At 47.1% G+C, this 20,607-nt stretch overlaps 1 protein-coding gene across 5 annotated transcripts in view; it reads left to right on the forward strand.

Moving 5' to 3' along the window:
• The window catches only part of LYN (LYN proto-oncogene, Src family tyrosine kinase), a 105,869-nt gene that overhangs the window by 42,257 nt on the left and 43,005 nt on the right, over positions 1-20,607 (forward strand). For 2 of the 5 annotated variants that reach the window (XM_031441608.2, XM_031441610.2), the window contains exons 2-8: positions 7,785-7,921; positions 10,935-10,980; positions 11,812-11,917; positions 13,411-13,509; positions 13,632-13,735; positions 14,752-14,901; positions 16,208-16,360. In XM_031441608.2, coding sequence (XP_031297468.2) covers positions 7,790-7,921; positions 10,935-10,980; positions 11,812-11,917; positions 13,411-13,509; positions 13,632-13,735; positions 14,752-14,901; positions 16,208-16,360 — 790 coding nt within the window. In that variant the 5' untranslated portion in view covers positions 7,785-7,789. The remainder of the gene's footprint in view (positions 1-7,784; positions 7,922-10,934; positions 10,981-11,811; positions 11,918-13,410; positions 13,510-13,631; positions 13,736-14,751; positions 14,902-16,207; positions 16,361-20,607) is intronic. The other 3 variants (XM_031441611.2, XM_064480822.1, XM_064480821.1) reach the window with 2 other exon arrangements.

Below are 20,607 nucleotides of genomic sequence, written 5' to 3' on the forward strand. Positions count from 1 at the left end.
TGTTGACACCCACTTCCCTTCCTGCTCCAGCCTGTGTGAGACCCAGAGCAGAGGGGAGCCTCCTTCAGGCTGGGGGAGGGGACGAGGCCCTGTAATGATAAACATGTTCTTGAAGCCACTTCCCACCCCACCTCCCACCCAGTTAGTTCTTCATAGGAAAAGAGGGTAGAGGGTGGCAGGCCCTGTGGACACTGGTTCTGTCCCAGCCTTAGTCTTTCTCAGGAGCCTTCAGGCTCCTCTCTCTCACTTCTTGTAAACCAGAAAGTACTTCTTTTAGATACAGGTACCCCAATGTTCACAGCAGCACTATTTACAATAGCCAAGATATGGAAGCAACCTAAATGCCCATCAATAGGTGACTGGGTAAAGAAGATGTGTATACACACACACACACATATACACACAATGGAATACTACTCAGCCATAAAAAAGAGTGAAGTAATGCCTTTGCAGCAACATGGAGGGACCCAGAGATGATCATACCAAGTGAAGTAAGTCAGACAGAGAAAGACAAATATGTGCTATCACTTACATGCAGAATCTAAAAAAATGGCACAAATGAACTTATTTACAAACCAGAAATAGATGCACAGACATAGAAAACAAACTATGGTTACCAAAGGGGAAAGGAGGGAGGGGTAAATTAGGAGTCTGGGCTTAACACGTACATACTCTACTGTATATAAATATATACACAACAAAGACCTACTGTAGAGCACAGGGAGCTATATCCAATATTTTGTAATGACCTATAATGAAAAAAAAACCTGAAAAAGAATATATATATTTATATATCTGAATCCCTTTGCTGTACACCTGACACTAACACAGCACTGTAAATCAATTATACTTCAATAAAAAACCTTTTTCTAAAGTACTTCTTTTAAATCGCATGCCCCTTCCTTCTGGGGGGAGCCCAATGTGACCTTAGTCACAGACTGGCGGTGACACCCACACCCAGGGAGCAGCCTCGTGGTCCAAGTCGTCCACGACTTGCACTTGATCTGGAACCCAGAGGAAACCTGGGAGCCAGGGATTGCCAGGTACCACAGTGACAGGCACCGTTGCTGGGTCATATGGTGTTTTGACCTTGGGCGGACCTTATATCAGAAGCTGGTCAAGTAAGAAAGCCAGGCTCTGGAGCCAGACGGACCAGGGTCACCGGCTTTCCAACCATGACAACAGTGGCTTTCGGGTGATTTTATCGAGGAAACGTATCGAGAATGATTGAAAATGATTACCATTGTGTGTAAGGAAAAAAATCTAAGCTGCCTAAGGAAAGAGGGTTTTTTCAATTCTCTCTCTTGCAAAAGGAATTTAGGAAAATTGACCAAAGACAAGACAACAAGTTGGAACTGGTGGCGCTGGTGGTGGAGCGTGGCCCTGGTGTTGTCTCCTCTGCTGCCGTCCCGAGGATGCTAGTGAAGCTTTTCCCACTCCTCTTCTCTCTGGAAGGTAGTTTGGAGGAGACATCGCGACTCCTCTGTAGATTCTGCTTCTCTGGAAAAGTCTCTAAAGTCTCATTCTAGAAAGTAAAGCAAGAAGGAGAACGCTCGAAGGATGTCTGAAAGGCTTCTGTTTGGGGGGGCCAAGTCCATCTCTTGAGATACATAACTGGGCCCAGACTGCACACAGGACACTGTTTTAGGGACACATCCTATGAATTGACCCTTGAACCAAACAGCCTACTTTTGAAGGTCGAGACCACTTTTGTTTGGGATCCTTACCACCCTCTCCATGTCCTTGGGGCGCCCTTTCTCTTTCTATGGCTCCCTAATTCAGAAAACTTTTGGAGATGAGCTCACAGCACAGACACAAGGCCTTGGGTGGATAGAATTGCAGCTTTGAGGCCAAAGGGCCAAGTTCTACTTTGACAGGAACTTTGATCACTGGGCACAGGTCCTTTTCAGGGGGTGTTGACCGCGTCTGTACCGAGCCAGGCACAAAGCGGGCAATTCCATGTTCTTTTTTCTCCCACGCTCCATCCCTCTCCCACCCCAGAGACGTTTCTGGCTACTCCAGAATGACGCGTGATGTTGCGTGACGTTGCGAGGTCAGGCAAGGGAAGGGCAGAGCCAGGAGGAAGACCTCAGAGCTCCCGGTGAGCCTGTGGACGAGAAACGCCCTTGTTGCTGGGGAAACTCAGTGCAGATGTATGCACTCAGCTTGGGAAGTTGTGGTGAAGTGGAAAAAATGTTTTTAGCTTCTTTTTGGCTGCCGGGATAAAGGCAGAAAATGCTTAAATTGTCATAAAAACAAAATGCGGTAGCAACAGTTCTTTTGTAGCGCTATGTAAAGGCAAGAAATTTAGGGTTTAAATTCTAGTAACCGTGTTTTAAACTGTTAAGATCTAGGAGTGTGTGAAGTCACTGCTAAAACATGGATTAAGATTCCCTAGGGGGAAGTGGCATCCAATTTCCTGTTTTTGTTTTCTTTAAACTCTGAGAAGATCTTAAATTGGTGATTTTAAAGTCTTTATGTAGCCCAGAAGGAGGTGAATTTGTAAGACTTTAGATTGAAATAGATATGATGGAATATTTTTTAAGCTTGTGCAACTTATGACAGCAAACAAAATATTAACCAAATTTATGTCATACAAATGCGAACTCAGGAACTTTTTCATCGCTTTCATCGCACAGTGTCTTCTCTTCCTTCATCACAGAGTAGTGCATGCGTTTACCTTCAGGTCATCATGTTAATGCAAGTGCACAGCAGAGCGACATGCCATCTAAGGTGCCTTGACCGAAAGAGGGGAGAGGGGACACTATGTCCATTTAGACCATCCAAGTGGCCCATGACAGCCAAGGTGAGATGGAGAAGTACCCCTGCCGCTCGCTCTTTGGGGTGAGCTGGGGTTTCCTTGTGCATCTCATCATGGGATTGTTTCTCTCCCAGTGTTGGAAGGAAATCTGGTATTCGGGCCACGCTGATTTATGTATTTAACAAACATGTATCTGGCTCTCCCGGGGTCCCGTTTTAAGTATACTTGTAAGTACTTTATAAGTGTTAACTAATTTAATGCACCTAACCCTCGTAACAACCTAAGGAGCTAGATGGATTTGTCTCCATTGTTCAGAAGGAAACTGAAGCACAGAGAGATTAGGCAACTTGTTCAGGATCACACAGTTAAATGATTGAGGGACGGGACCCAGGACTTGAGTTTTATAATTCAACTCCACAGTTCTTACTCTGGGATATTTTGCAAATTGTAATATCTTCCTTTAGAAATTTTAAAAGAAAATTTCTATATAGGATCTTGCAAAAGGGGAGGATATAGTTTGGTGGTAGAGTGTGTGTTTAGCATGCACAAATTCCTGGGTTAAATCCCCAGTAATCACACTAAAATAAATAAATAAACCTAGTTACTTCCCCACACCAAAAAAATTAAGAAATAAGAAATGAATTTGCAGGCTAAGTAAAGCTCCCATTCTGGAAACTCTGAAACTTCAAAAACAAAGTGCATCTATATAGGATCTTGCCCCTTACAAGTGGATTTTAGAACCTGACCAACATGGTGGTGGGTATCCTTTTAGACTCTTTTCTGTGCACATTAAATATATATGGATACATGTGTGATTATATAAATTAATTGACATATATATATATATATAAATTTTTTCAATCAGTAGTGATTAATGGTCAGGAACATCCAAATTATAAACATCTCTTTTTTCACCCACCTTTCTCTCCTAATGTGAGGGACTACCCCTGTTGATGGACATCTAGAATGTCCTTGTCTGTAATGTAAAGAACTCTAACGTGAACACTCTTGTGCCCGGTGCCAGGGTATTTAGAAAACAAATCCTCTACAAGTTCTCACCATAAAAACAACCCCAAACCCCCCTAACTATGTGAGGTGATGGATGTGTTAGCTAACTGTGTGGAGGTAATCGTGTCACAATACATGCGTATATCAAATCATCGCACTGTGCACCTTAAACTTATGCAGTGGTATATGTCAGTCATATCTCAGCAAAGCTGGAGGGGAAGAAGAGAAAACATCCCCAGAAGGGGAATTCCAGGTGAACAGCTGCCTCTTTGCCGAGCAGATGGATAACTGGAGGGCGCTGTTTGGTCTCACCAGAGACAGCAGGGAGATAAACGAGGGGGCTTTTATTCCAGAGTCTGTTTGCTGTTGTTGTTGTTGTTTTTAAGGATTTTAGTTTCTAAGGCCCTTAAATGAGGATGAGCCATCCCTAATGGTATCTGTCCCAGTGAAGGAAACTTTTGGACAGAAAAGTCACCTGCTCCCATTTTCTGGATATGCTGGTGGATGCCCCTTTGGGTGGCCGAGCTGTCTGTGTGTCTTAGTCCGTCTGGTTGAGCTTATGTGATGAACACCCCAGAGTTGTATTTGCATGGGAGACCCTCAGGTATCATTATGATTAACCCAAAGTAGAATGTGCCTTCATTTACTGTAAAAAAAAAAAGGAAGGCATTGCCATCTACGTCATCGATGGCACTTCATGTAAATCCCATCATAAGAAACTAGAATTCTTACGCCAGGGCTGCCCTTTCCAGTGAGGACCCAGGCCAGCTTCCGCTTCCCCTGGTGAGTGTGCTGTGACGCAGGCTGCCCTCTGGCTCTTCCTGGCAGGAAGCCCGCTGCAGCAAATCCAGTGCCCACTGTGACCACGGCCAGTCATTTAATCTCTCCCAGCCTCAGTTTGTGCCTCTGTAAAGTGAGGTTTCTTTGAGGATTAAATGAAATGATCAGAAAATTACATACGTTTAATTGAAAAATACTAAGGTGTAAATCATGGTAAAGCCTTGCTCCTACCACTGGCAAACTTGTGACCATGTTCTCAGTGTTTGTTGAGGGTGCCTTGTGTTTTGTGCTTTTCTGGTACCTTCGCACCACGTAAAAAATTGAGGACCCGGTGTGAGCTGCTGTTGTTTATCCCATGACACAAGGAGATGCTCTCTGAGCTTCCTTGCTGGGGTGTCTGAACTGCAGGGCCCCAAACTCAAAGCTCAGTGCCAGTGGGTGTCATCAGGCAGGGCGGCTCCACCAGAGCCACGGTAACTCCATATGGGGCGCCTCCGTTTTTCTCTACAGTGTGTACATTTGGTTCTCAATTATCCATGGTGATGCAGGAGGGGAAATCATGAAATACGAATAAATGATAATCTGCGGATTATACCACCCCTCAACACATCCACCTGCTTTGTATTTTCATCCTCTGTCTTCTTTCCCACGGCCACTGCCCTCAGATGGTCGCCATCACCCCTTCAGAGGTCTGGGTCACCGATTCCTTGCTTTATGCCTGTTAACTAACACCCACAAAGTGCCTTTCTGATCTCATCTCCTGCCTATGCGCGCGCGCACACACACACACACACACTCCAAAGGGGTTTCTAATATTTTGAAAAAATTTTTGCATAAAGTTGTACATACTATCCTCTTACTCTCCCCTCCAACTTTTTATTTTGAAAATTTCAAATCTACAAGAAAAAAAGAGTATCTTCATCTAGATTCACTCATTTTAAAAGTATTTTGCCACATTTGTCCTCACCTCCCCCCCTTCTCTTTTTCATCTTGGTGGAAGTGTTGCAAGCTGCAGACACCATGAGCCTGCGTCCCTGCACACCTCACGTGCAACTCCTTAGATGTGGACATTCTCCGGCGTGGCCGCAAAACCATTGTCATGCCTGTAAAACACACAACCCCCATGTTCACACATGTTCAGATTTCCCCCAGTGATCCCAGCCTCGTGTCCTCCCCGCTCCCCCTCCCGGCCCCACCGAGGATTCATTCAAGGTTCACACACCGTCTGTCTCTCAGTAAAGAATGATTCTGCCTCTTTCCCCTGCCCTGTACTTTTTGAAGTGTCCAGGCTTTAGGCACATCCTGGATTTGTCTGATCCTTTTGTTCCCCTAGCCTCTGTGTTTTCTAGAAACTAGAAGTTAGTTCTGGAGGTCTCTGTCTCTCCGTCTCTTCTAGAACAACAACGGCTGGGGCAGGGGGCGTCTCTTTTCCTTTTCCTCGCCCAGCCGGAGAGGGGTCCGGATGAGCTTGTAGCAGCCCCCAGTGCAGCAGCCAGAGCGCTCGGTCCATTCATCCTCCGCATGAGCACTCTCGGAGCACCTGCTCCGAGCAGGCGCTGTTTGCGGCGCTGGGCACATCGCAGGGAGGAAGCCGGCTGTGCGCCGGGCGGGTCGGCTTCGGTTCCGCTGGGGAGCCGACCTTAAATAAACTCGTGTAGCAGAATGCCGGCCATAATAAGAAGGATGGGCCTAAAGTGTGAGGATTGGGCAGAGGGATGACCTTTTCCATAGCATGGTTAGCGAAGACCTGTCTGGGAGGCAACATTGTGTCCAGATCTGGAAAACAGGCAGAGCTGGAAAGTGCCAGAGCCCGCGGGGTACGGGGGCTGCCCAGGGCCGGCGCGCGTGCGCGGTGGGGAAGGGCGCTCGCAGGCCTGGCGCGCGCGTCCCGGGGACCCTGCGGGGCCCTCCCCTGGGGCTCGGGGCCGCCCTTCCCCCTGCCGCGTTCCGCCGGTCGTGCAGCACCGTTTTAATGTCGGTGAGTTAAGTACAGCTTTTTTGGAGGGTGGGGTTAGAATTGGTCAAAAAGAACTCGCCTGTTTATTCACAGATCGACAAGAAAACTCATCTCCATTTCAGAAACTTTAGCATGCGGGGGGGAAAAAAAAGTGCTGTTTTGAGTCAAAGAAGCACTTGCTTCCCCTTTATTTTGGGAACTACAGCTCGCTAGTTTCAGAAAGAGGTGTGCCCGTCCTTAGAGGCTTCCTAGGCAACCAATGAAATGATAAACAAGGTGAAGGGCGCGGACCTCGTGGAAGCCCTCAGGACCAAACGCAGGGTGAGCTGGGGCGACAATGCAGGGAGGATGACAGTCAGAGAAGAGCCCCTGAAGTGTCCTAGAACAATTTCTCCTTCAGGAGGCACCCCTCATTTCCTCCTTCCTAGACCAAACCACACCAGTATCTCCTCCTTTGTTTCCGTCTGTGGTGAAGGCCACCGTTTCCCCAGACCCCGAGCCACATTCCTCTGGAACCAGGTTCTGTGCATTCTGGCTCTTAATCATCCTTGCCTTTGAAGCCCTAGGCGCCCTCACTTTGCTTTGCAAAAGGTCATTCGTCTTCAAGGAAAAGTAACAGCTCCTCACATTGCACCCAAGCTGTGCCTCCCTCCAGCCCCACTCCTGGACTTTCCCTTCTTGCTCCCTGAAGGGATCAGCTCCAGCTAGTTCCCTGAAGAGATGAGACTGAACTAGTTCCCGGAAGGGGTCAGCTTGAAGCAGTTCCCTGAACAGTCAGTGCCGTCTCGGGGCCAGTGCTTTGCATGTGAGGTTCCTTCTTCCTGGAAAATCCCTTTGCTGACTTTGCCACCTGGCTGACATCACTCCCGTTTTGATTCACAGCGTTTGCCTCTGGACACCCCCTCCCTGACCACATGTTTTTCCTCTTGCTGGAGTTCATGTGTCTCCTATGTCCTGTGCATCCTCTGTCACTGACTTGCCACATTGGATTGTCATTTTAATTCATGCATCTTTGCCACAAGAATATGAATGTCTTTAGAGCAGGCAGTATGTCTTGCCAACATAAAACTCATGCTTAATAAACAGTTGTTGAGTGAATGAATAGCTGAATGAACGAGCAGCCAGTTTGTGAGCAGTGTCAACCTTTGAGTTTGTTAAACCACCTGTGATGAAGAATAAAAGTGTATTCTTTTAACCCTTCATTAATGGAGAGATTTTGGTGGCTTGAAGCCGGTTCTAGAATGGTAAAACAATGCTGTTGCTTTTCTATTCCAACAGGAACTATGGGATGTATAAAATCAAAAAGGAAAGACAATCTGAATGGCGACGGAATAGATTTGAAGACTCAATCAGTACGTAATACTGACCGAACTATTTATGTGAGAGATCCAACGTCCAATAAACAGCAAAGGCCAGTAAGTAGATAGTCTCAGGGGAGTATTCCCACAGCAGGATCAGAGCACAGCTGCATAATTTTAACGCCAAATCTGTACTATGTGCATGCAAAAAGATCGTGTCAGTTACCTGGGCCTCAAATAATTTTTAGTATGCTTTGTAATTTAACCCTTTAAAGAGCTTATAAGTGTTTTAGGAATAACCAGGCCACCTATTGTCCAATAAAGGGGCCTTTGGTTGCCTTCTTATGTGTGGAGATAGTCACCTGGTGGGAAGACCCACTCTTTCTCCGTAAAGACATACCTGAGCTTGTGTGAGTCAGGGCAGGTAGTGAGGTTAGGGCAGTCGCCTGGAAGCAGACGAAAATGCTGGATGCAAGTCAGAAGCCCAAACAGGTGCCGCTGTGTCCTTTGGTGGGCCAGCATTATCCCACCTTGTCATTCTGTGGTTAATTCAAAATAGTGGAAGCACTGAAGCTTCATGACTTATCATAGAGAATTAAAAGATTAAAAACACCACACCTAATTCTGCCCCCTAACCTTGGACAGACACCTGTACCAACATTTTTATATGAATGATGTGTCTTTTTGATGCATTTGAGAAATGCTTGCCAAAGGAAGAACCAGTATCACATTCCACGCAAAAGGGGAACCGAACTTTGGATAATTACAACCTTAAATGCGCTTTATTTCAGACCTCACGTCCTTTCCATCTGCTCGCTCACAGTATATGTGCGCGCCCCCCATTGCCTGGGTTTTACGGAATTCCTCAGCGTTTAAGCTGAAAGGGCTTATCCCAGGTTGGCCCAAATGCCTTCATTCAGAGGTTTCATAATTTCTCTGATCTCACGTGTTTTTAAATGCCTTGCGTTCTAGAAGTGCGTTGTTGTCAGGCCCTCTGCCAGCCCTCTCCCCCACCTCCCCAGTATCCTGCAGGTATGACCTTTGTCGGAGTCGCAGGTCATTGTTGATTCTAGTAAGTCACTGTTGGCCTTCTTAAAAAGAAGTAGAGCTGGAGGGTAGAATATATTATGCTATTAATTATCATACGAGATATTTCTAGATAAACTGACACTGTAATTTTATACATAGAAACTCAAAATGTATAAGATTATGAATAACTTTAATAATTTAGTGATCACAAATATGTATAATATTTAAAAACACATCACACAAACAGGTATAGACGTGGAGCTGTACTGTGTAAATATGGTTCATAGGAAATGAAATGATACAAGGAATTGGAGTCACAAATAGTTTTCTTATTATAGACTTCGAAAGAGCTCGTAAAAACGATCTGGCTTTTTCTGGTGTCCTGTGCTATAGATTTTACATGCTTTAAAACCCCTAGTGTCGTGTTTTTTTTAAGTGATGAAAGAAGACGTCCTTTATTCCGAAAAGCGTAGGAAACATGTACAAACGTACACACCATTTTTCCTCTTATTAAGGGTAAAGGAGGTTAAAACTTAAGTTAGAAAGCAGATGTCGTAAGCATGTTGGAATCTCGGCCCCCTCGTGTGCGCGGGAGGGTTGAGTTGTGCCTCCTGTGGTCACAGGCGCCCTTGCTTATGTTTATGAACCGGTGAGCTGGGCCTCATCCCACGGCCGCAGGTAACGCTCGGCTCCCGCCAGGTGTGCCCAGAATGCACCCCTGGATTGATTCCAGGAGATACGACGTGATGGTGCTGCTGCACTGATGCAAATTCAACGGCACTTTACGGAAAAGACATTTTAAAGAGCAAGAGTAGTGACAGCAGCCGAGTGCACCCGCGTGTTCTGGTCTTACGAAAAGCGTCTTAGAGCGTTTGTAATCTAAGGACTCTTTGATCTTTGAAAATCAGCTTGCTGCTTTTGCAGTGATCTCATTAGTGTCTCATTTTCGCCTTATCTCCTCTAACTCATTTACAGTCGATCATACATCCTGATTATACAAACCCAAATGAGCTTAAAAATCAGTATAAAACTTCTTGAAATAAGGATAAGACGGACCCAAGACTTTCTGATACCAAAAAAATGTGATCCCCCTTCCCCCGTGACACACACAGCTGGAGATTTTATGGGCTGATGTTCATCAGAAACTTAAATGTCAGTACAAACTGTCTTGGTCCTATTGCATTAAATCAATTTAATCAAAGAGAAACACGATTTGTGGGCAAAAGCCTCCGACAGTACCTTCCTTACAAGAGACCCGAGAGGTCTCATACAGCCCCCCGTGGTCACCGAAGGAAGAAGTACTCTTATTTAAAAGGTAATGAGGTGACCTTTTGTGCCACCAGACCCTTCCTGATAACTCACTCCCGACTGAAGTAACAGGGGTGCCATCTGTCCCCGTGGTGGACTCGGGTCAGCCACAGGAAGCTGGGTCCGTCAGGACTTGGCCTCAGCTGCTAGGCCCCAAGCCCTGATTGCAGTTTTTTAAAACAAGTCTGGGAGGCGTGGAGATCAGCAGTCCTGGGCTAGGTGGCATTTCCACGAAGTCACCAGGGCCGCAGGCCACACCATCTTTGGCTCTGCTGTTGCCTGTGACTGGTTTCCCTGGTTGCAGAGACCCCTGCCGTCACCTGTTTCTAAGCAGAAAGAGGAGGGCGGGGGCAGGAGAGGTGGCCCCGAAGCCCCACAAGGACCTGCTTGTGGCTGCACGCCCGCCCCCATCTGCGTAGGAGGCTGGAGAACCGGGAAGCAAAGGCATGTAGCTGGGCACGTTGCCTCCCTGAATAGCATTAGGGTTCTGTTGGCAAATAAGAGGGAGGGAGATGGTTGGGTCAGCAGCTCGCAGTCCCTGCCCAGAGCCCCGTTTGTTTCCTGCCGCCCCAGCCAATGGCTGCTTGAGAAGGAAGAGCCGGTCCCTGGGCCGTGCAGGTGGGGATGCAGCCCTGCAGGGTCCCTCCTCTGTCCTCCTCTCCTTTCCGGCTTCGTAAGTTAGCCAGTCTAAACCTCATGTGCTACTGTTAGAAAATGGTGTCACCTACAACATGAGCGTCAGCATAAAAAGCTAAAGGTGACAAGGGTTTTTCCAACAAATACTCTCTTGCAGGTTGCGGAATCCCAGCTTTTACCAGGACAGAGGTTTCAGAATAAAGGTACGTTTTTATGACAACCTGGTCACTTCTTTCCTTTACTGTTAGAGCCTCGATAAAGTAGTTGTCCTGGGGGTACTTGCTGACATTTTTAATTGTGGAAAAATACACGTGACATAGCATTTACCGTCGTAACCATGTCTAAGTGTTCAGTTCATTAGCACGAAGCACCTTCACGGTGTTGTGAGCCATCACCTCCGTCCTCCAGAGCGGTTTCATCTTCCCAAACTGAAACTCTGTCCCCATTAAACACAGACTCCCACCCCTCCTCCTCCCACCCCTCCTCCTCCCACCCCTGGTTCCCACCCTTCTACTTTCTGTCTCTGTGATCTCGACTACTCTGAAGATCTCGCGTAAGTGGAATCAAACACGATTTGTCTTTTTGTGGCTGGCTTATTTCACTTAGCACAGTGTCTGCAGGGTTCATCCACATTGGAACATGTGTCAGAGCTTTCTTCCTTTTTGGGGCTGAGTAATATTCCGTTGTCAGTGTAGACCACGTTTTGTCGATCCCTTCCTTCATCAGAGGGTGTTTGGATTGTTTCCTCCTTTTAGCTTTTGAGCATAGGTGCCTCATTTCTTAGACATAACGTTGGACACAATCGTGGTCGTAGGTCTGCATGCTTTGCAGTGACAAGCCCTGTCCCGGTGTGTGCAGTGCCTTGCTGACTGTGGACCACGCCAGCCCCGAGCCCCACTAGGAAGGAAACACGTGTCCGTTCCAGCTGCCCCTCCCCTCAGCACCTCATCTCATCCTTTGTGTTGTTGACGATTTGTTAAAATGTTTCCACAGATGGATTCTTAAAGGTCTTTGCTTGCGTTCTTGGTTTTTAGACCCCGAGGAGCAAGGAGACATCGTGGTTGCATTGTATCCCTACGATGGCATCCACCCAGACGACCTGTCCTTCAAGAAAGGAGAGAAGATGAAAGTCCTGGAGGAGTAAGTGCCCAGGCACACCGCGCCTGCTGCCCCCTCGCTTGGGCGCCGGGTCCTGCAGCCTGGGCCCCTCGCTTGGCCTCCGGCCCCTCTGTGGCGGCACCAGGCCTCCAGCCTCCTTGCTGCCCCGGGGGAGCAGGCAGAGGGATTCTCCTTGTATGCTTTGCTGTGGGCCCTTCCCAAGACTTTCCCCTTTGAAGACAGATGCTGGTTTCTTTCCTCACCCATCTGTGCTGCCTTAAGAACTCTGAGTCCATGTGGAGTCTGCATGTTATTTTAGTGCCATTTTTATTTGGCTATTTTACTCAAAGTCAGACCACGTGGTTGGGTCCAGCTGGGTGTGACTCAGCAGGGTGCCTGGCTGAACCAGCGGTCATCTTGAGAAGGTCCCTGCTCAGCAGTTTTCACCCCTGTGAAGACGCTAGGACATCATTTCCTTGACTCCTCCGTGCTGACTCACAGCCTGTGTTCCCGCTCAGACCGCAGGGCTCAGGACCACGCTGAGAATAAGGAACTCCAGTGTCTTCATCCTAGCTTCCTTCCCTACCAATCTTGTATGTGTCGTCTCCTTGGCCTGCCAACCAGGGGACCCTTGGCTGTTCAGAGGAGGAACACCCTTATGAGTATAAGCTGTTGAGTGGCCGAGCGCAGCTATCAGTTCCTGGCTGGGCGTGAACGTGAGCCCGGTCCTGGCCTTGCCACTCGGGAACCGTGTGCCCTTGGCAAACCACTTGAGCTCTATGCCTTGATGTCTTCTCTCCTGAACCAGGAGCGGCGGTACCCCCGTCATGGGGTTGATGTGAGGGCGGCATGGCGCTTATATACAGATGTGGCGCAGACACGTAGAGGACCACAGCCTAGCGTCAGCCGCGCCTGTCCATGTCTTGCAGACGAGGCCCCCATCTGCGTGTGGGAATCTGCTGGGGACCATAGTTGAGGCTCTCGGGGACCTCTCCATCCCTCCCTCCCCAGCCCTGACCCCATGTCTCTTGCAGAAGATGAGAGCCTGGTGGCGAGGCCTGCCTGCTTGGGGTTATTTTACGGTTTTCTATTTCATTTTTCCATGGTGTCTGTCTATGGAAACTAAATGTTTTAGCAAAGGAGTTTATATCGTGGAAACTGTGGTCCTTAATTCCCTTGATAGCCATTTCTGACCCCCTTGTTTGGCCGAAAGGAACCACAAGCATCTTCTCAGGTATCCCAGGGGAAGTTGCGAATGTTTTGCTACTGCAGGATGGAAACCATTTTCACCAACTCCTGTTTGGCAACTCTGACCACAGCGACCCACGCTTCAGCTGGGAGGCTGCTTCCCTTTGCTTCCGTCACTGAACATAGCTTTATTTCAGCAAGAGGAGGGTACCTTGTCCCTGGATTCTGGGGTTCCAGGGATCCTCCCCACCCTCCCTCACCCCCCAAAAACAAACACATGAAGACAGTTGCAATGTAGTTCTTGAGTCATTGGATACGAGCCCTTCTGGTGTGCGTTTCTGTTCCAGGCAAGGAGAATGGTGGAAAGCGAAGTCCCTTTCAACCAAGAGAGAGGGCTTCATCCCCAGCAACTACGTAGCCAAAGTCAACACCTTGGAAACGGAAGAGTGAGTCCCAGCCTGGTGTGGTCTGGGGAGGCCGTGTGTGTCGCGTTGGGTTTCTTGTCTCTTCTCCATCTTTGTCTTTCGCTGGATTATAACACCTGTGAAATGTTCGCATGTCTTTTTAGGTGGTTTTTCAAGGATATAACCAGGAAAGATGCAGAAAGGCAGCTTCTGGCCCCGGGGAACAGTGCTGGAGCTTTTCTTATCAGAGAAAGTGAAACATTAAAAGGTAGGAAGTCACATAAGGCCTCTGATAAAACACTGTCTAGGAAATCACCCTTAGAAACCGTTCTAGAATTCCTCCCCCCTCCCAAAAAAAAAAGAGTTCCAGGCAGACGTGGTTTGACTGGGCTCCGCTTTATTAAGCTTCCCAGATACTGCATTTCTTTACAAATTGAACGTTTGTGACAGCACTGCATCAGAAAAGTCTATTGGTGCCATTTTTCCAACAGCCTTTGCTCACTTCATGTCTGTGTCACATTTTGGTAATTCTCATGCTATTTCACACTTTTTCATTATTACTGTATTTGTGATGATGACCCGTGATCAGCAATCTTTGATGTTACTACTGTGACTCACTGAAGGATCAGATGATGGTTAGCTATGTTTGGCAGTCAAGTGTTTTTCAATTAAAGTAAATACATTGTTTTTTAGACATAGACAGTTGTGCGCTCAATAGACTACAATATGGTGTAAACCTTTATATGCACCTGGAAACCAAAAACTTTGTGTGACTTACTTTATTAAGGTATTTGTTAAGATGGTCTGGAGCAGAATCCGCAGTATCTCCGAGATATGCCTGTACTGTGTTCTGGTAGTGAACGTTTTATAGTTTGATATAACAAATAACAAACTCAGATGATTAGTTTTGCTGCTAAAAGTAACATAAAAGCGGGCATAATTATGGTCATTTTTTACTGTGCTTTATGTTTACTGAGCCTCTTACATTATTATTTAGAGTAAATCTTGAAATTTTAAGAGAAAGAAAAATCAGAATAACTTTCCAATTCAGTGAAATGAAAAAAAAAAAAAAACCCATCACAGAGAAGTGTTGGTAAGCTTCACGGCAAACAAAACGCTAGCTTTGTTTATCAAGTAGAATTTTTATAGGACTTTATGCACTATATACATGCTTAATTTATAGTTTGCGTATCTTTATGGCACAATGTGTACCATGGTGTGTGTAATCCCAATCTGATTTATAAAATATAAGGGTAATCTTTGCTTGCACTTCTTCCCTCACAGGCAGTTTCTCTCTGTCCGTCAGAGATTATGACCCCATGCACGGTGACGTTATTAAGCACTACAAAATTAGAAGTCTGGACAATGGGGGTTATTACATCTCCCCACGAATCACTTTTCCTTGTATCAGTGACATGATTAAGCATTACCAAAGTAAGTAAACATGCGAGGCTGGACAAGAAAAAGTACGTGTACTGTGATAAATACATGGTGTCACTTTTTTATATTAAAATTGCTTGTGTCCCGCGGCTTTACCGAATTCACTGACGAGCTCTGGTAGTTTTCTGGTGGCGTCTTCAGGGTTTTGTGTGTATAGGATGATGTCGTCTGCAGTGACAGTGACAGCTTTACTTCTTCTTTTCCAATTTGGATTCCTTTTATTTCTTTTTCTTGTCTGATTGCTGTGGCTAGAACTTCCAACACTATGCTGAATAAAATTTTTATGCATCATATTTCCTTTGGATAAAGTTGGAGGATCATATTCTAGAATTGGTTCTAAATTGATCTATAAGTATACATCCAAAGGCAGGTTTGATCTTTGTGAATAATTATCCCAGTCCTTCCTAGCTAGTTCGTGCTGTGTGACAGTTAATATTCCAAAATTACAAAGAGAAAAGTGAACATTATTTTCACATAGTGAATAGTTTTATAACGCATCTTTAAATATTTGGACTAGGAATGCAGCTTTGTAGATCTGTGTCCCAGTGTATAGACGTGTATGTGCGTGTAAAAGTAGTGCATACTCTCAGTAAAAGAAAACAGAAACAACAACAATAACAGCAAAATATTTGGAAGTATCTGGTCAGTGGTCCTCCGTCTCCAAGCTCTCCGGCCCTGCTAAGCTGAATTCGTGACCAGCCTTTTGGTTCATTCGCTGTGTGAGGTCAGTTGTGATGGGCAGCTGTTGTTACTGCTTAGTTCTTCAACCTGCTGGAAGGGAACACACATTATAAAATTTGCTTAGGACCTCAAATATGAAGGGTGCAGGGACCCCAGATTTTGCGGAGTCCCCACTCCTGCTCTGTTACCTCATCCACTATTCATCTGGCCTGTGTGCTGAGTGCTTGCGGAAGCCTGGCCCTGTACTGGGACTGGGGACCCCTGGTGACATGACCACGTCCCCACCAATGTGCCCTGAAGAGCTTACGTGGGCTCAGTAATTAAAATCGTATTTTATTAAGTGTGACAACCTGTCGGCCTTTGTATTTCTGTTCATGTTGATGTTTTTATTTTTATAGATTAGCATTACTAATAAATAAAATCAAGTATGTCTTAAACTTGTCTTTCATTTAAGAATTTCAAAAGTCACAATTACACCGACGATAACCTTCATAAGCATTTTAGATTCGTAGACCTCAGCAAGTTGGAAATGATAAGACTAATAGTTCAGACTTCTCTACAGATGCTGGTAAAACACAAAGGATGACTTTTTCCACCTTTCTTTTCTCTTTCAAATTAGAGCAATCAGATGGCTTGTGCAGAAGATTGGAGAAGGCCTGCATCAGTCCCAAACCACAGAAGCCATGGGACAAAGATGCCTGGGAGATCCCCCGGGAGTCCATTAAACTGGTGAAAAGGCTTGGCGCCGGGCAGTTCGGGGAAGTCTGGATGGGTGAGTGTGCGCCTCAGGAGCCAGGGTCCACTCTGGAGGCGGCGGCAACAAGGGCTCCAGCCAGTTTCTGTCAGTTTTCTCAGCCTGATGCTAAAGTTTTCTCAGAGGCATCGCTAGTTCTGTTTCTCTCTGTCCAGCTGGTACCAAGAACTAGCCTACAGAATCTACATGATGAGACGCTCCCCTTCCTTGTGACTTGGTTTTTCTTTAAGGAAGGATGTTTATAAGGAAGGGGGCGGTGGACGTTTATCCTGGTTGCTCGGCCTGCTCTTTGGTGATCCTCTCAGCACCAGATTCTCTGGATACACGTGATGAGGGCAGGAAATGGGCGTGCATCGCAGGGAAAGATACACCTGGGTGAGGACCATCCTTGCTAGTGGATTTAATAGGAAACCTCAGATTTATTGCAGTTTCTCACCAAGGAAGTTTCTGAAGATGCTCAAAGTTCCACCATTAACGAGTCGTTGCTCCCTGTTAAGTATCACCTTCTCAGGCTGGCGAGAGGGCCACCGAAATTCTAGCGGTATCTTTCTCTGGGGCAATTCTTTCCGCCCCCCTGTCTTTTCTAAAGTTTTTATAGTGAATGTGAATTCCCTTTTCTTTTGTAATAAGAGAACTATTTTTCAGTGGATCGTGTTTTCTGCGCCAGCTTCGTGTCAGTGAGAGCAAACTTGATTTCTAAGGAGACGGGGCAGGCGGCTGTTAAAACCTGTCCCGCGCCAGCCCAGCAGAGACGAGACTCTTCAGCCTGCTGCCGCCACGCGGTCACTTCACGCCCAGGGGTCTGTGAAGGGGAGGGTTTTTTCCTTCTAAAATCTTGGGCCCCTGGGATCACAGCTTTGCCCGTTTTTCTCCTGTTGTCGCTGCTTTAGCCAAAGTATCGTTTAAATATGACTCAGCACGTAATTAATTCTGACTGCGCTGTGTCTTTGTGAACTTGTGAGCAGATTTCAGGCGACTCACAATTACACAAGTCACATTCTCCACGGGGGTCCGCGTGCGTCCCTGGCACTGTTTCCGGTCCGGTCAGCGGACGCACAGGCGTGAGTGCCCTCTCTGGCTGTGTCTCCGTCCACACTCTGCTGCCCAAACCCTCACAGCCTCCCTCTCCTTTCTCTGTCCACCCTGTTCTGTTTTATTGAAGTAACATTCATGTAATGTAAGATCAGTCATTTTAACGTGAACAGTTCGGTGGCATTTACTGCATTCATGTTCCTGTGCAACCATCGTCTCTATCCAGTTCCGGAATATTTCCATCACTCCGGGAGGAAACGCTGCACCTGTTAAGCAGACACTCCCTGCTCCCCTCTCCTGGCCCCTGGACACCGTTCTGTCTGGACACACTTTCCAGCTCTGTGAATGTGGTTCTCTAGGGACCTCGTGTGTAAGTGGCATCATGCAGACATTTGTCCCTTTGTGTCTGGCTTGTCTCACTCCGCATAACATCCTCAAGGTTCACCCATGTTGCAGTGTGGGTCAGAATTTCTTCCTCTTCTGCAGGTGAACAGTATTCCATTGTGCGGCTGTACCACGGTTTATCTGTTCATCCATCGATGGACATTTGGGTTATTTCCACCTTCGGGCTATTGTGAATAAGGCTCCTTTGAGCATTCGTGTGGACAGATGTTTTCATTTCTCTTGGGTACAGACATCCTCGTAGGCATGGAATTGCTGGGTCACACGGTATTTCTGTTTAACTTTTCAAGGAACTGTCAAACTGTTCTCTGCTCGTTTTTTTAAAATTGCCACCTTTTCCTCCTGAGGTATTTTCATTTCTTTTTTAATATACTTTTTCCCAAATCCATAGAACAGAGACAGGAACAGTATAATAAGCGTTGCATAGCTCAGTGGTAGAGTGCGTGCTTAGCATGCACGAGGTCCTGGGTTCGATCCCCAGCACCTCCATTAAAGAAAAAATTGTATACCCTTCATTTAGAGTCACCAGTCCCATTTTGCTGTATTTACTTTCTCGTTTTCATATGTACACACACACAGCGTATTTTATTGTTGGTGTGGAACCACTTGCGAGTAAGTTGCAGGTGTGCTGACCCTTCACCCCTAAATACTTAGGCAGGTATCTCCTGAGAGCAGGGCCGCCGTCCACACACAGGGCTCACTGTCAGGAAGTTCCGCATTGATCCATCCCATCCAGTAGAGAATCTGCATCCGAATTGCCCCTCTTGTCCCTACGACGTCCCGCAGGCTGTTGGGACCACGTGGCTGCCTTCAGCTGACCTGTCTTTAGTCTCCTTGAATCTGGACCGGCATGTCTTCATCTTTCATGGCAGGTCAGTCGTTTTGTAGAACATCCCTCATTTGCATTTTCCGTAGTTCCCGGTGACTCGCTCAGGTCATGCCCGCGGGCACGAGTAGCCTCTGAGTACTAAGCAATGCTGTGTCTGCCCGCGCCCGTCCAGGGCACCGAGTGTTAGTCGGTCCCATTGTTGCCTATGTTCTGTTTGATTTGAAGGAGATCCACCAGATTTCTTTCTTATAAATGTTACTTTTCAATTCCCTGTTGTAGCTTATGAATAATCTGTGTGGAGATTCTTTAAAATTGTGTAAATATCCAAAAGCGGTTTCCCCAGATGGTTTCAGCACTCCCTGGGACTGGAATTCTCTGCCCTCTTAGAGGCCACGACTCCTCTAAAAGCTGCAGGTGTCTGTGCTCTGACCTCGCTCCCCAGCACGCGTCTGCTCCAACCCCCTGGCTCACTCTGGGACCCGGGGACTCTGCCTTGCCTCCCTGGCCTCCCCTTTCCAGCCTTGTCTCTTCATTGAGCCTACTGGCAGGAAGATGCGGGTTCACAATGACATCTCACTGTCCTCTGGGTCTCTGAGCCCACCTTGCCTCCCTGCATGTGTGTGAGGGGATGAGAGAGGAGGGGGAGGAGGAGAGAAAAGAATGTCCCAGCTACACCATCGAGGTACATTTTCATCCATTATCTCCCGCACTTGTCAGACAGTGCGGTTGTCACTATTTGATCAGAGAAGCAGCTTCCCGGAGTCATTCAAGGCAGTGGAGAAGCCAGCTGCTCCTGCCTTTCGGAGACCTGAACTCTCTCACTTGCTAAGTTATCTACAAGTTGATTTGACCTCCCTGCCCTCAGTTTCCTCATCAGTAAAATGGGCAAACAACTATGCCATCAGTTGCTGAAGGGAAGAATGAGATTATGTAGCTGAAGCGTTTCCCATGGAGTCTGGCTCTGTGCAGTCGATTTTTATTATTATTTTCATCTCACCATGTTTGACTGTAGTCACCGGAAGCTCCATTTCAGTGGGGGATTTTCCCCCAATTTTAATCATGAGTCCAAACTATAAATAATCCACTTAGACCTTCCTGTGGACATTTGTTGGCAAAGGAGTTGCATATCTGTCTTGCGGAGAAATTAGAGGAAGCTTCCTGGGCGTCCTTGTCTGCTCTAAAGCAGTAACCCTACCTGGGAAGTGGGGTGTGGAGCCCTGGTCCCACCTCCTAGTGGTCGGCTGAGAAGCCAGGGTAAAGGCTTTGAACTGCGTGCTGTCTGCACCTGCTGGTCTGGGAGGTCACCGCTCTGAGGGAAAAGAGACTGTGATAGCCCGCTGTGTTTTCTTAATAGTTCCTTGAGGGCCCCTAGCAAGTAGATTGGTGACCTCTTTACCAGCCCCACGATGGTGGTGCCCCAGGTGCCATTTGCCCGCCCAGCCTGTCCAGTCCAAAGGAGCTGCGGGTGTGAGCTCGTGGGCGCTCAGGGAGAGGCAGCTGGGGTGCTGGGGCGGAGGGGACAGCCAGAAGAACTGCTGCTCAGCCTTGAGCCTCAGAGCCAGTTTCAGTGGCTCAACCCTGTGCTGAATTGTCACCTGGAGCTCAAGCACCTCGGTCCATCCTGGGACTGAGGAAACCTCTTTGCTTCCGGTTCCAGATACGCGACGTCCTCCTGCCCACCTCCACCCTTCCCCGGCCTTCCGCTGCGCCACGTGTGGGATGCTGACACTGATTTTCAACAATTTGTATTTATCGTGGCCCCAGGTTCTGCCCGGGAGAACCTGAGGCTTAGAGGAGAGGAGGATGGGACGTTGGAAAACATGCAGCTGGTCCATCCAGAGTGTCACTTCTTATTTAGAGTATTTGAAAGAGGGTGAAAATCTCGTACAAATTCATCATTTGTATAGATTTGTTGAGTGTGTGTGTGTGTGTGTGTGTGTGTGTGTTAAAATACATATAACGTAAAATTTACCACCTTCACCATTTTTAAATGTATAGTTCA

Source organism: Camelus dromedarius, chromosome 30 (genome assembly GCF_036321535.1).
Source record: "Camelus dromedarius isolate mCamDro1 chromosome 30, mCamDro1.pat, whole genome shotgun sequence".
Lineage (NCBI taxonomy): Eukaryota > Metazoa > Chordata > Mammalia > Artiodactyla > Camelidae > Camelus > Camelus dromedarius.